The sequence below is a fragment of the Mesoplodon bidens genome, assembly GCF_964165515.1.
Source record: "Mesoplodon bidens genome assembly, chromosome: X".
NCBI classification, from domain to species: domain Eukaryota; kingdom Metazoa; phylum Chordata; class Mammalia; order Artiodactyla; family Ziphiidae; genus Mesoplodon; species Mesoplodon bidens.
In genome coordinates this window covers 53,843,444-53,859,796 of record NC_138163.1, presented here as the reverse complement: position 1 = coordinate 53,859,796, position 16,353 = coordinate 53,843,444, and the positions used below count along the sequence as shown (strand labels likewise).

Sequence of the window (16,353 nt, the reverse complement as noted above, 5' to 3'; positions counted from 1 at the left end):
GTGGAGCTTTAATCCGCTGCTTCTGAGGCTGCTGGGAGAGGTTTCCCTTTCTCTTCTTTGTTCTCACAGCTCCCGGGTCTCAGCCTTGGACCTGGCCCCGCCTCTGCGTGTAGGTCGCCGGAGGGCGTCTGTTCTTCGCTCAGACAGGACAGGGTTAAAGGAGCAGCCGCTTCGGGGACTCTGGCTCACTCAGGCTGGGCGGGAGGGAGGGGCACGGAGTGCGGGGCGAGCCTGCAGCGGCAGAGGTCGGCGTGACGTTGCACCAGCCCGAGGCGCGCCGTGCGTTCTCCCAGGGAAGCCGCCCCTGGATCCCGGGACCCCGGCAGTGGCGGGCTGCACAGGCTCCCGGAAGGGCGGTGTGGGCAGTGACCTGCGCTCGCACACAGGCTTCTTGGCGGCGGCAGCAGCAGCCCCAGCGTCCCACGCCCGTCACTGGGCTCCGCGCTTTCAGTCACGACTCGCGCCCGTCTGTGGAGCCCCTTTAAGCAGCGCTCTTAATCCCCTCTCCTCGCTCACCAGGAAACCAAGAGGGAAGAAAAAGTCTCTTGCCTCTTCGGCAGCTCCAGAGTTTTCCCGGACTCCCTGCCGGCTAGCTGTGGCACATTAGCCCCCTTCAGGCTGAGTTCTCGCCGCCAGCCCCAGTCCTCTCCCTGCGCTCTGACCGAAGCCCAAGCCTCAGCTTCCAGCGCTGCGCGCCCCGGCGGGCGAGCAGACAAGCCTCTCGGGCTGGTGAGTGCCGCTCGGCACCGATCCTCTGTGTGGGGATCTCTCCGCTTTGCCCTACCCAGGTATGTGGGGAGTTTCTTGCCTTTTGGGAGGTCTGGGGTCTTCTGCCAGCGTTCAGTAGGTGTTCTGTAGGAGTTGTTCCACGTGTAGCTGTATTTCTCGTGTATCCGTGGGGAGGAAGGTGATCTCTGCGTCTACTCTTCCGCCATCTTAGATTCCCCTATTCTTAACCGATTTCTCATTGGGTAAACAAAGCTAAAAGTTCAAAATCCAAGAATAGACTCATCCCAAAGCATTTCCTCTTCCGTCTTTTCTTCAACAGATTTCTTTTTCTCTTTCTTGTGCGTATGCTCTTCCTTCTCAGAGGGAACACCATGGCTTTTTCCCTTTTTTCGATGCTTAAGCTTTTCTGAACTGACTTTATCTCCCTCTTTTTTCCTTTTCTGGATGCTCTTGTCCTTATCTAGATCTGTATCCCCATAACTCTTTTTCCTTTTATTCTTCGACTGCTCCTCCTCTGGCTTTTCTTCACCTTCCTCCAGGTGCCTTCTCTTATGTTTCCGCATATGACTTGCTTCATGGTCAATGGTATTGTTTTCTGAGGAGAGGTGCTTGTAAACTTCAGATTCTATACTGTATGGGCCAGAATTATTTTCCTGTTGACTAAGGCTCAGGGGTACTGGTTTTTCTGGGAAATAGTCTCTGGTGGGTTGACAGTAGGTCATAGAGTCTAATCTCTGTTTGCTGTCATGAGTTGGTAAGCAATGAGGTAACTGGTTTTCCACTGCCTGTGAAATACTGTATGATATTGGGTAATTCTGGAAAGTCTCAAATGGGAGTCTCTGCTCAAACATTTTATATCTGGGTCTGGAATCAACCATTTCTCTGTATTTATGGGTTTCCACAGAGCTCCTGCTTCCCTTTCTGAAACAAGTATTTGGTTCTAGTCCTCTGGCTTTCTGCACTTTGATATAATCCTCAAGTTCATCTTGGAAAGAGTCATATGAGCTCTTTGAACGAGCTGGTAACCAGTGATGTAATTGGCTTCCCATTGGTGAAGTACTGTATGGTCGTTGGGAGGTCTGAGAAGTCTCAAATGAAAATCTTTGCTCACACATTCTTGGTCTGGGTCCAGAATCAACTTCTCTGTACCCATGGGTTTCCACAGAGCTCTTGCTTATCTTTCTGAAACAAGTCTTTGGATCTAGTCCTCTGGCTTTCTGCACTTTGATATAATCTTCCAGTTCATCTTGGAAAGTGTCATATGTGTTCTCTGACTGATCTGGAAAGCAATGAGGTAACTGGTTTTCCACTGTTTGTGAAATATTGTATGATCCTGGGTATGTCCGGAAAGTCTCACATGGGAGTCTTTGTTCAAACATTCTATATCTGGATCTGGAATCAACTGCTTCTTTGTACCTGCAGACTTCCAAAGAAGTCTCTTCCATCTTTCTGAAATAAGACTTTGGTTCTGGTCCTCTGGTTTTCTGTACTTTGATGTAATCTGTACTTTCATCTTGGTAAGAGTCTGGTGGCTTCTTTGGATTCTTCACTAGATTGGTAACAATGGATTCTCTGCAAACAAGACAGTAGAAAGTTCTTGTTACTAGATTATTTTATTTGGAATGTTTGCTTTGCTTTCAAAAATATTAGTTTGAAAAAAAAATACAACAGAGGCCCAAACAAAATTTTACCTACCTCAATATAAAAGCTAAAAATTGTGACTTTTTGTATGTCAAAGAGAAGCAGCAGGGATAGTCAGATATCTCCTAAGCACCTCACAATGTTTCACACATAAAAAAAATTTTCAGGCCTGGGATGAAGGGAAAGATGGGTACAAAGAAGCAGACATATTTGACACTGCTGTAGTACTTAAAAATATAAGGCATGTTGGGATGTGTGGGAAAGGACCAATAATATTTAATGCCCTAAAGATGGTCTGACCTGAATGTCACATTGGTTTAAAAATTTTTGATTATTAGTTCTCTGTACAGATTTATAAATGTGACAGCTATTTATTCTGGAACCCTGAGATTTTAAAAAAGAGTCTAAATGAAGGTTAATTTGGTGAGTGAGACAACTTAGCTACTTAGTATTCAGACTCAATAATATAAATATTTTCCACTAAAATAATGTAACCGAAATAGTATGCTTTGATTTTAAAAACAACAAAAAAATATACAATAGTTAAGTGCCCCACTGTCCCACTACCTGACTTATCCAATCCCCAATTGTCCACTCAATCCTTTCCTCCTCAAAATAACAAAACAGATTGGAATAAATGTGTATTGAGCTCCAACTATGTGCCAGGTCAGGCACCTTGCACATATTTTCATATTTCATTATAACCACTTTATGTCAGAGCTGTCCAAAGTTACATACTTGGCAGAAAGATAGATCTGGTATTCCAATTCAGTTCTGTCTAACAACAAGACCTTCTTTCTTAACCACTATACCTCATTGGAAGGATGATGACTGATCACTGAATCTCTGGAATTAGCCAACCTTCCAGGGATTACAGGGATTATTTGAATTTATATGGTTAGCCTGAGAATGATCCTTTAGCGTCTTTCCAAAGAAGGACAATGCTGTCTGGTCAGGAGGGGTGGCAGTTAACCAGCTCTGTCAGTTACTATCATGGCTAGAGAACTCCCTGGGGGATGGAACTAACATACAATATGTTACAAATATCACCAACCATACCCAGGATCAACTCTTAGGGAAATAAATGCCTAGAAAGTTTGTAAAGTACATGCAAAGGTACTTGACAGAAGCCCTGGTCTTTGGTATCACAGGAGCATTTTGTCAAGAAATACTTACTTAATTTGATGTTCACTTCCTTGCATATGGGACTGGAACATTTCTAAAGATGTACAGGTGATATTACAAATATGACAAACGTAGGTTTTCATACTAAATGCTGAAAAAACAGAGAGTTCAAGTTAAGAAGGTCAATAGGAATACACTTCGAATCACATAGCTGGACAGGAATTTACTAGAGATCATCTACTTGAGCCTTCCCAATTTAAAGCTAAGGCCCAGAGAGGTCAAATGACTTGGTCAAAGTCACAAAGCGTTAGTAACAGAGATAGCCTCTCAGAGCCCATGTCTCTTAATTTAAAGTCCCAAATTTTTCACACTACACCGCACTGCCTCTCTAGCCTTGGCCTCTTTCCTAAGAAACTGCTATCTGCCTGTTTATTGTTGCTACATGAAAGTACAACAGACACTTCAAATTTAGCATGCCCAATCAATCTTTGCCTCTTAATCCCTCAACCAACCTCTTTTTTGTTTGCCCCTAATTCTCTTTCTACCCAACTAAAACTTGAAACATCCCAAAATATTAAAAACAAATAAAAGCAAATTCTTACTCTCTTACCTGAAATCATTGTAGTGCATTAGTTTACCAAAAGTTATTTCTACAGACAGATTTTAGAAAGGAGAGAGGTTCAGTGAGCCCCACTCTCAGGATAAATGCTGAAAGCAAAATTCTAAAACAAAACCGCTAGTTACCACTTCATAAGAGTCAAGAACTATAGAACAGATATACTAGCTACCTCTCTTCTGATTCATAGGTAGAACAGAAAGCAGGTGACATTAAGTTTTATTTTCTTAATCTTATCATCCTTCCACTTTCTCTTTGGTCTGAAGAAATAACTTAATAAATTTCATAAGCTAAATATAAAAACAATCCCACCCTAAGGAAGAGGCAATAAACTGATGGCTGCAGAGATTTTTAGGGTCAGGCAAGACCATCTTCTTTTAAATCAAACAGCAACTTAATCACTTAAAGGCCACTAAATTAATTATTACTAAGTGTATTGGCCTTGTCTAAGCAAAGATTATTCACAGAAACAGGAGATAATTGTCAAGGAGAAAGAAAGATTTTGACTTTGAAGAACATGAGGACTATGTTCACTATTGACATATACTCTGTGGTGGGCCCAGGAGAGCCGGTTATGTCAAAGTCTAAATAAATAATTCTTCAAAACTATCCTCTCTTCCTGTGCTCTGATTTTGTGCTTGCCAAGTCACTTCTGATTATAATTTGGTTTCCCATATTACTGATACAAAAAAGAGGATACCCTAGATGATAGATATATATTTTTAAAAACCTCAGAACTGGAAATATATATTTCTCCTCCTACCATAAATCAATACCAGAATGACAGTGTATTAAACTACAATGTTTCTCAGCCCTCTCTGGTAAGAATCACCTGGAGTGTGAGTTTAAAATATAGATCCCCAGACCCCCTCCTCTGGAGAATATGATTCACTGGGACAGGGAATGTGTATTTTAACAATACCCCAGCTAATTATTGTCAGAGGATGTGTGGAAAAAAACACTAAGGGAATACCTTTCCAGTTCCTTGGTTATTTATCTGCATCTTCCAATTTTGTTTTTGGTTTGCAGAGTCCCTGATTTGAGGCTGATCACCTCTGAAGACTCTGGACTTCCTGCAAGGCTGAGGACTAAATCCAGGACTCTGCATGCTCATAACAACCCTTTTCAGGAAATTATTACTAACCTTATTTAACAGGTGGGAAAATTAAGGCTCAGATTCACTTGGCCAATACCATGTATTTTGAGGGCACCCAAGTTATGCAAGATAAGCAGGAATCCTGGTTTCCTCTAGACTAGTGGTTCTTAATGTTAGTTACACATTGGAACCTTGTGGAGAACTCTAAAAATATTCATGTTACAGCTCCACATAAGACTAATTTAATCAGAATCTCTAGGGGTAGAACCAGGTTTTCTTACTTTTTGAAAGCACTCTAGATGATTTTTCTGTGCAGCCACTGTTGAGCACCACTGCCTAGATTATCGAGTCAATGATCTTCATTATGATTATAAACTCAGATTATATTTCAGAGATTTTACATATTTGTTTAGTGCTTATAGAGTATATTGTATATAATGTTCTCCTCAGTTCCTCCTTGGTTTCTTCACAAATTATACCAGAAGATTATAATATAGGTAATATAGCAGTTTAGAGCAGCTGCAGGACACATATGAAAGATCCAGAGGCAGTTCTGGAACTATGGTCTGCTTTCTATTACCTTAGCCCTTGTCTTTTTCACACACTGATATTCTTTATCTTTTTCTAGGATATAGATATCTCAGAAAATAATATATAAAAATGGTGTAAACCCTTTCTGTTGAAGACATGAAGTCTATTTATTGGCCCCAAGTTCAAAATTCCTGGTCTGATCCTACTGAAACCTGCCTCTACTATGTTCCTTACACTGTCCATTCTCCTATCTGAGTCTGCTCCTTGGGCCTGTCAAGTTTTGCTCCCCTCAGCCCTGCTAGGATTCCCTGTTTCTGACTTTACCCAGAAACTCAAGCTTCTTTGCAACCTGTAACTTTCAGAATCATCCATAACCTAACATTTGTGGAGCCCACTTTTCTCCTAATCACAGCCCTATCTCATAACTCCCTGGACTAAGGTCTTTGTTTTCAAAGGATAGATTGAGGAACTGCATATCTTTATAGTCTAACATTTTGGTTCTCAATCTTGGCTCTATATCAAAACCTCTTGGGGAGTTAAAAAAGAGAAAACAAAACACTAATGTGTGGGTCCCAGGGATTCTAATTTAATTGAGTTTAGGGATGGCCCGAGCATTGGGATTTCTAAAAGCTGCCTGCATGATTCTAGTATGTAGTCAAGAATGAGAACCATTGATCTAATACCTTAAATGGGGAAAATCAACTGAGAGCTACATGCAAGCAAAAATGCAACTTAATGTGGCATTTAGCTTATGAAGAAAAATAGAAAATGTCCAGTTTACATGTTTTTAAATTACGGCAGGAAAACAAAATATTTCAAGAAAACTAACATTTGTTGAGGACCTATTCTGTGATGGGTACTGTATATACCGCTTCATCTCATCCTCTTTTAATCCTGTGAAGTAGCCTTATTTTCATTTTATACCTGAGGAATCTGAGGTGCAACTGGGCAACTGATTTCCAACATTTCTCCAAATCTATGTTTATCCCACTACACAACACTGCCTTTCAATAAACAATTATCAAATATTGAGAAAAACCATATACTCATTCCTATATAAAGCACTGAGAAGGATATGCAGAATAAAATACAATCCCTTGTCTCAAGGGGGCCAATTCAGTTAAGGGAGTATAATTAATGCAACTGTCAATGAACAGTAATACCTATGAAAAATCAGAGGAAGGGGAGAATACCAAGAGCTAGAGGAGTGAGGGAAGTTGTGATGGACTTTGGAGGAAAAGAAAGATTTGAATTGTAAGGAAGGCAATTAGGGCATTCCAGGGGATGAAAACAATATCAGGTATGGAAGAGACAGAAATGAGCATGATGTGCTGAATTCAAATAATCTGTTCAACCAACACTAAACACCTGTGTGGCACCAAGCATCATGCTAGATGCTAGAGGTACAAGATGAATAAAATAGGCAGGTTGCTCACAAATCCAAGTGAGAAACAGACACATGAACAGAGGATTTCAGTCTCATTTGGTAAAAGGTAAGAAAAGTATGCTTAAGAGGTATGGGTATTCAAGGAAGCAGAGGCACTTAGTACAATATGGGGGTCTGAAGAGGGCTATTGGAAGAGATGATGCCTTCGTTAAACTTGGAAAAATGAAAAATAGTTAACAGTTAAAAGAGTTGAGAAGAGTACTGTAGGCAGAGGAAATAGCATGAAAAAAAACACAGAAGTGTTTACAGGAACTAGTTAAAATTTGGAATTGTTGCAGAATAAAATATAAGGGGACGAGATGGGAGAGGCAAAACCGCCTTTTGTGATACACAAAAGTGTATCACATCAAAGAGACTTTTATATTATGCTAAGGAGCCTAGATTTTTATTCTGTGGGCTGGGAAACCTTGAAGTGGTTTAAGTAGTAAGTAACATGGTCAGCTGTGTGTTTTAGAGAAATCTCTCCTCTAACTTCAATATGGAGGGTAATTTTAAGAGGAGCAAGCCTGGAAGTAAGGAGACCACAGTTACATGAGGCAAGAGATAAGGAGGGCATGGGCTAGAAAGGTCACAGCAGGGGTAGAGAGAAGCAGGGATATTGGTGAAATTTTTACCATTAAAACAGACAAAATTTAATGACTGAGTGAATGTGGGAGATAAGGGAGAAGGAGGAATCTAGAGAAGTCTAAAATACCTCTCAGCATAGTTTGGTGACTGAGTGGGTGGTGATCCTAACTGAAATTGGAACTTCATAAGGAAGTACTATTTTAGGAGGTGGGAGAATAAGCATTGGTGAGTTTGAATTTGGACACACAGAGTCTGATATATCTGTGAGATTTTCATGTAAAGGTGTCCAATAGGCAGTTAGATATGGGAATTTGAAAGGCAGAAGATAGGTTAATTTTGGAGAAGTCAGGGGATGGAGGTTAGTTAAGACAATCAGAGTGGGTGAGATATCCTGAGGATAATGTATGGGTGGGCATAGCAACACCAACATAATGATAAAAACCCTGGAGAGCACCACTCTTTAAACTAGATGATAGAGGAGGAGGGGGTCCATGAAAAATCAAGAAGTAAAGGACAGAGTTGTAAGGATGAACAGGAGGGAGTGATGTCAAAGGAGGAATGTTTAGTGAATGGAGTAAAGATGGCCATTGGATTTAGAAATTTAGAAGTCACAATAACCCTGTGAGGGACAGTTTCAGTGGATCGGTACAGTGGTGGTGTGGAGGGCTGGGGGAATGAGTGTCAACAACTGGTAATGACTTGAGGAGTGAATATCAGTAAAGACAGTTAAGAGTATATTTGAAAAACAAAACAACACAAAAAAAACTTGGCAAAGAAGAGAAGGGGAAAGTGTAGTAGTTAAAGGGAAACTCAAGGTTAAGGGATTATTTGGTTAAGGCAAGATACTTGGTATCCACATTTGATGGCCACATTTTTCTTGATGAAATAAGGAATAAGCTTGCCTGAATGTTGTGAGGAGGGGGATTGCTAAACAGAAGAGAGTCCTGCAGAGTGGTGTAGGCTTAAAAATCACTGCTGAAAGGAAAGTGAAGGAAAAGGAAAAGTATTAAGTAGGACTAAAAGGCCACAGAGATTGGATACTAAGACTCTGTAGAGGTACCCAATCTCTAGCCTTGTATAATTCTCCATAGGATCACTCAGTGTTCTGAATGTAAAAGTAGAACAAGTGGACTGTGGAATTGATCCTGGGTTGAAATCTTGCTACTAGGTAGTGAGAGAATAACAATGAGGTATAAGTAAAGCCTTTCAGAAGGTGGTTACAGCATTAAAGTGTGAGATGATGGTAGTGAAAATGCAATGGAAGGATAAAGGAAGGAGAAATAGTTCTAAAAAGACCTGATAAGACTGTGGATGGATAGGAGATAGGGAAATTTAGTCAAAGATGCCCTCAAAGATTCAAGTGTGGGTGACTAATAAATAGTGGTACTAGTGGCAAAGAAAGAAAACTTGGTAAATTTAAGGTGGTTTTAGGGAAGATTATTAATTCAATTTTAGATATGTTGAGTTACAGGTGAAGGTGAGACATCTAAGTGCAATAATGGGGCTAGAAATTAGTAAAATAAACAGAACAAATACAGTAAATTAAAAATACATACATACTTTATTTCCATATCATTATGGTAGCCATTCCTGTGCTAATAAGATCTGGACTGAATGAGGGACATGAAGAGAGCAGTAAGAATGATGAAGAAAAAGAGAAAGAGATTAGATATAGTAGAAACATATATAAACAACAGCAGATAGAAAAGAAGGCAGAGACAGAAAGAAGGGAGAAAATGGGTGAAGAGTGAATATAGTTAAAGTGGCACAGGTTAAGTTGTTTTTGTCTTACCGCTTGCTCACTTATAATATGGGCTTCTGATGTAGCTGTTCTTTGCAATTCTCATTAGCTACTTTAAATTCTCCAGCTTTTTTTTTTTTTTTTTTTTTTTTTTTTGCGGTACACAGGCCTCTCACTGTTGTGGCCTCTCCCGTTGCGGAACACAGGCTCCAGACGTGCAGGCTCAGCGGCCATGGCTCACGGGCCCAGCCGCTCCGCGGCATGTGGGATCTTCCCAGACCGGGTCACGAACCCGTGTCCCCTGCATCGGCAGGTGGACTCTCAAGCCAGTTATTTTTTAATCCTCAAATGTTTACTGTTATCAAAATGAAATAGTCAAGGCAGGGTTGAAAATCTGTTCTTTGAGCTTCATCTTCAGAGGCTAGTGTAAAATGACTTCAATGACTGGATTAAATTATGCTGATGGGCTTCCCTGGTGGCACAGTGGTTGAGAGTCCGCCTGCCAATGCAGGGGACACGGGTTCGTGCCCCGGTCCGGGAGGATCCCACGTGCTGCAGAGCAGCTGGGCCCGTGGGCCATGACCGCTGGGCCTGCGCATCTGGAGCCTTTGCTCTGTGACGGGAGAGGCCGCAGCAGTGAGAGGCCCGCGTACCGCAAAAAAAAAAAAAAAAAAATTATGCTGATGATCAGCACCCGCCTCCCCAGCCAGATGAAAATTTCACCAAAATCCTTCTCTCAATCTAATAACCTTGAAACTTCAGAGTGCTAAAATGACCCTCCTTTCAGAAGGGACCAAAGTGCACACATTTCTCATGGCTGACACACTTCTCAGTTCCAATTTACCTAATGCTACAAACTAGAAGCCACTTATTTCAGATCACCCTCAGCGTAGCGATGGGAAAAATACCCTAACAAGTGGAAGTTTGTCATTTCTCCAAACATCTACGACTTTCAGAAGCCCTACCACTTCTATTTCTACACTTGCCTAAATCAATGTTCTTTAAAATCCTAGATAAAAATACAGATCTCTATGTAACTTTTGGGGACATGTTGAATCACATTAAGCAGAAAACTTAATAGTACAAACACAGGGTTAGCACTCAATAAATAAAGGTTAATAGTTCACTGATTCATATATTAAACTAATCTCTATTGAGGTAGGCCTACTCTGTGCCAGTTTCTATCTCTAGTACTGGAAATATAGATGAGTTAGATGAAGTCCCTTCCCTCAAAGACGTTACATTCTAGTGGGAGATAAAGACACAGGGAGAGATAATTAGATATTCAGGTTAAGGAAGCACAGAAGATAAGCCTTGAAGGAACTGAAAAGGCTTGAAAGAAGTGAAATGAGTAGGAGTTGGTCAAGAAAAGAGGGACACGAAGATGTTCTAGGCAAAATGGCAGCATGAAGGGCACAGAGACAAGAAATGGGGTAATGGTTTCTGGAAACCATAAGCAGTTTGTAGATTCTGACCCACATAAATCATAGCAGGAAGTAGCAGGGAATAAGCCTGGAGAAGGAGATAGGGACAAGATGGTAGAGAGCTATGAAGCTTAGATTTTTATCCTTAGAAAATAGAGAAATAAGGACTTTTAAGCAGGGGAATGACATGAAAAGATGTACACTTTAGATGAAAAACTCTAGTGGTTAAATTGAGGGTAGATCTGGGGAGATAAAACTGATGGCAAGGAGAATAGTTAGAGGTTGTGGCAATATTCTAGAACAGTGCTTCTCAAAATTTATTGTACAAATTTATTGTACAAATCACCTAGGGATCTTGTTAAAATGCAGATTCTGATTCAGTAGGTCTGCAGTGAGGCCTGAGATTCTTTTTTCTAACAAGCTCCCAAGTGATGTTTATAATGCTGGCCACAAACCACACTTTGAGTAGCAAAACTCTAGAAAAGATGTTGAGGGCCTGAACTAGTGTGGGAAAAGCATGGCTGGAGAAAAGGTAACAGTAAGATTCAGGAGGTAAAACAGTCATGGCTTGGTGCTTCATTAGATATAGGAAGTGAAGTAGATGGTGCTGTGGGATTTACAATTAACTACAGGTTTCTACTTTGAATGACTGAGTGGATTTGAAGTGGCTATGAGGTATACAGGTGAAGAGGTAGCTGCTCTTTGAATATATGAATCTAAAGCTTTGCAGAAAGGTCATAAGCATACAGATGAGAGCTGAAATCAGAGGAACAGATTAGATCATGTTATAGATTAAGGTCAAGAATGGAACCACGGGAATGCCTACATTTAGACAATGAATTTAAAAAAGAGCCCCCAAAGAAAACAGAAAAGAAATAGAAACACGGGAAAAGAACAATAGCATAAGGAGTTACTAATGACAAAGAATAGAACTTCAAGAAGGGAGTAATGAACATTTTCACATTAAGCAGAAAGGTCTAGTAAGGAAAGAATTGAAAAATAATGGTGAGGAGAGGAAAAGTGGGTGGAGAAGAGAATATGAAAAGGGAATAAAATATACTAGTAGTGAGAAGGTGCCTGTGGGAGAAAAATGAAAAAACACATGGTTAGAAGAGCAAGTAGATCACTCCAGTCAGGATCAGAATCTTTATTGCGCCTGAATTCTTGCCACTCTTTCTCAGCTCCTTTGTTCATCCTCTCTCCTTCCCACTGCTATCAATCTAAATCATATCTTCCTCTATAAAGATTTTCTGAACCATGATGTTTGGCTCCTCTGGTTACCAAAAATATGTACACAAAAATCCATGTCTGCAGCCTCTTGCAATGAAGTATTATTAACCTAAGTAGTTATACACTTGCCCCTTCAGGGAAAATAGTATATCTTCATTTGTATTCCCAAGAATAACTAGCCTAGCACCTAAGAGACACTTAAGTCATACTTAGTGACCGAATGATATAACTACATGATACTAATTTAAAATACTTCCTTATGTACCTATGATATAACATGAAACCGTGGTAATACCTATATTTTATTAGTAAGAGTCATCTAAACCTTTCTGGGTCTCATTTGCTAGAAAACCAACAGACAGACCTATATGGACTCAAAAGTCGTTACTTATCGAAAATTCTATGATCCCATGAGTATTATCAACCTTGTATTCAGTAAAAGCAAAATAGTATATACATAAGCCAGTATGTTTTATAAAATATAAACTTCCTAAGAAAGAGATTTGGGATATTTTTACTATTTACCATTTGCATCTGATTTTGCTGGGAGAGCCTTCTTTCTTATCTTGTCTACAAACTTCTTCCTAGCTTCATTTCTTTTGTGTTTTTTCCCAACATAATGTTGTTGAGCCATTAATGGACTATTGAAGGAAGCAGGACAGAGCTTGCAATACTTGTTTGGATTATTCAAATCCAAAGCACTGCTGGAAGAGGAAGGCATAGTCTCGTCTTTAATCCCACCTGGAGGAGGCTTGACAACAAGGGGCTTCAGAAAAGTTGACTCTGCAGAAGTAGTAATAGGCACACCTGCTGAAATAGTCATAATGAAAAGTGATCAACATGTGTCCAGCTATTAGAGCTGCATTTATTATGAAGTATTAGGGAAAGTTAGAGTTCTTTAAAAACCTACTATCTCTGGACTTTTTCCATATAGGGCTGTTGGATAAAGGTACTCAGGCTAAAAAGAATTTCCTTCTATGAGAATAGAAATTTGAATACAAGTCTGTCACCAAGTTTCTCCAACAAAGATACAGGAAAGAATATTCAGCATTAGGCATTTATTTCAAATGAATTTTATTCATTTGAAAAATCAATGAAGGCATAAGAGATGTCTTAGGATGGTTCCTGAAATTAGTGAGGGTAAAAGAGATGGTACCAACTTCTAAGTGGGTGTCTTTCTTGAGTAGCACAGTAAATCACCTATTCAGTCCAGATTTGTGGTGTATCAAAATAAAATTTATGCAGTTGTTTAAGGCTATAAAATTATATGTTTCCACAATTACAGTTATTTCAGAGCTCTTTCATTTAGTCTCCTCTCTGAGCCCAAATTTATGAATTTTGGGGACTAAAAGATAAGGCTTTACAAGATGCCTTCTCTTGTAGGGCACACTGATTCTGTCCCTCTTGACTGACAGACAGAAAAACAAATATACAAAAATTAGAGAGACTAGAATAAATTTAAAAATAATTCTGGTTTCATTTATTAAGAAAACTATATGTTTTAATGCTGATGAGGCCTACGCTATGAGTTGGAAATTAATGTTGGTAAAATTACCATGCTAGACATGCTTTATTCCTAAAGTGTTGAAGCTAGTGAGAATGTGGTAAATTATTTATTCCAGAGAATTGATCATCTTATTTTTTGTTCTGGCACACAACATTTTCAAAATACAGGCTGGGTTTTCCAGGGTGTACTCTGCCACTTCAGGCCAGAAGTGAGATCTGTGGGTCAGTTCTCTCATGCGCTGGAGGCCCAACATCACTGGAAGGAGGAAACAGCAACATTTTACAGTTCTCTGTATCTTTGGCATCTAACATAAAATAAGTACTCAATAACTGCTGATTGATAATGCTAGTAGTACTTTTTCTTTATATTCATAGGAAGAAAGGAATGAGCAATCAGGTAGAAGAAGATTCTGTACCTTTTTTTTGGCTATAGTTATAGTCAGAAAATGCTGCAATATAACTATATTATGGTGAAGACATTGGTCTGAACACACACTATGAGATAATGTTTTGGAAAGTACTAAAGCAAAAAAAAGAATGAGATAGATGCCAAGGGGAAGAAGTAAGAAGGAGTTAAGACTTTATAATTTGATTAGAAACTGGAGAGCTCAGGTTGCTTATTGTTCTTTCTTTATAGCAACATAGCAAATAACTTGCTTTTATTTGGATTTAATAAACTGAAAAGGAGAGGTCGCAACATTTCTTAAAATTCAGCTAGTAATTATGATCTCTATATTAAATTACAAGGATACAGAAAGAGATTAACTGGGCAGAAGAAGAACCAAGTTACTGCGGCAGAGTAAAAGTGTCTCCAATAAAAAATGGATGGCAGAGATGGGAGAAAATTATAGAGAGACCCTGTATTGAAGCTAAAGAGGTGAATGTCATCTTACCCATCTCTGGCTGAAATTCTGATGGAGATACCTGATCATGCTCCTCCATTAATTGCTTCAGTTTTTTAGCATGGACTTTCCCCACATAGTGAGACTGAGCAACAACTGGGGAGCTAAAAATCATGTTGCAGAGATCACAAAATGTGTTTCTGTATACGACTTCACTCCTATGCATCTGAAATAAGCACAGTCTTGTTAGAAAGATTCAATAACTCAAAGTTTCGAATTACAACATCAACAAAGGCCACTCACCTGAAAATTCCTAACATCCATCTTCATTTTCTTACCAGGCACTTCATTTTGTTCCCCATGCATTTGAAAATAAAACCTAACATTTTGAGCATGTTTTTCACTCTGAAAAAATGATATAATATGACTTTGTTTATTCAATAACAGAGGTACCCCAAATTTACACCTCTTCAAATTTGAGGACAGTACTCGTGAATTGAAATATATTTAATGTGTACCAAGTTTACGAAAAGGCTTCACATGCTTTCAAATCTCTAAATCTCAGTTAAAATGAAAATAATGCTGTAATTTAGAGTCCAATAACTTCTAGGTTTTTGTTTTTGACAGAGACTCCTATTTTTTTTTTGCCTAATATCAAACTTCTTCTTCTTCCTTAGTTACACATCTTAGGCAATATGCCCAGCTAAAAGACTGCATGTTCCAGCCTCCTTTTCAGCAAGATGTAACCTTGTGACTCTATTCTGGCCAATAAGATGTAATCTGAAATGCTGGGTAGAACTTCTGGGAAGCCTCCTAAAAGGATGGAGGATGAACCCTTCTTCTAACCTTCTTCCCTCCTGCTTCTGGAATTAAGATTTAAAGGTCATCTGGGACTATGGGGGATCTTGAGGACAGAGGCTAGTTCATCAGAGTAGAAAGACAGAAAATGCCTAGATCTCTGATAATGTTATGGAGCTGTCACATCAGCCCTGTACTGCTTACCTCTCAAATTCTTTTATGTGAGGAAATTAACCATTCTAGGTTAGGCACATTAGAAAAATCTCTGAACAAATGTATAACAAAATACATGATAACGAAAATGTTGGTGTAAATAGAAGGGAAACTAACATTCCTGAACATATACTGTGAGGCAACTACTTACTCTCTCTCTACAGCATTTTAAATTGTGAAATATATACATATAGAAAAGCACAGGAAATAATATAGCTGAAGTACATACCCACTGCCCAGTTTTAACAGATATTATTAACATTTTTCTATATTTGTTTCAGATCTCCTTTTCAAAAGAGGTAAAGTTTTACACATACAGTCCTATCTCCTCATGCCAACAATCTCTCCCCTCCTCAGTCTCTCTCAATAGGTAACCACTATCTTAAAGTTGGTCTATATCATTTCCTCTATGCTTCTCTTCTTTTACTAGATATGCATGTACCCATAAACAGTATTATGTACTACTGTCATTTTTTTATTTTATGAAAATGGAATCAGTCTATTCATATCCTTTTCAACTTTTTATAACTCAATATTATGTAAGATTTGCCCATATTGATACATATAGCTCTAGTTCATTCATATTACATGCTGCATAATATTCCACTCTATATGCTACCCATCAAGTCCCCTACTGAAGGCAGTTATGTTTGTTTATTTTGCTATCACAAGCATTTCTGCACTGAACATATGTAAACATATCTCCTAATATAATGTCCAAGAGTTTCTTTAAAGTAGACACCTAGATATGGACTATTTGGCTTATAAGGTATGAGAGTTTTCAGCTTTAATAGGTATTATAAAATTTCTCTCCAAAGATGTTGAAGCAAGCAACTATATTCCAATA

The 16,353-nt window shown here is 39.1% G+C and overlaps 1 protein-coding gene across 1 annotated transcript in view; it reads right to left on the bottom strand.

Moving 5' to 3' along the window:
• Positions 1-540: 540 nt before the first annotated feature.
• Positions 541-16,353, bottom strand: part of ZMAT1 (zinc finger matrin-type 1) — a 33,285-nt gene continuing 17,472 nt past the window's right edge. Inside the window, exons 3-7 of the mRNA XM_081222241.1 lie at positions 14,799-14,900; positions 14,547-14,721; positions 12,673-12,957; positions 3,547-3,646; positions 541-2,301 (exon numbers count right to left, since the gene is read on the bottom strand). Coding sequence (XP_081078367.1) covers positions 990-2,301; positions 3,547-3,646; positions 12,673-12,957; positions 14,547-14,721; positions 14,799-14,900 — 1,974 coding nt within the window. The 3' untranslated portion in view covers positions 541-989. The remainder of the gene's footprint in view (positions 2,302-3,546; positions 3,647-12,672; positions 12,958-14,546; positions 14,722-14,798; positions 14,901-16,353) is intronic.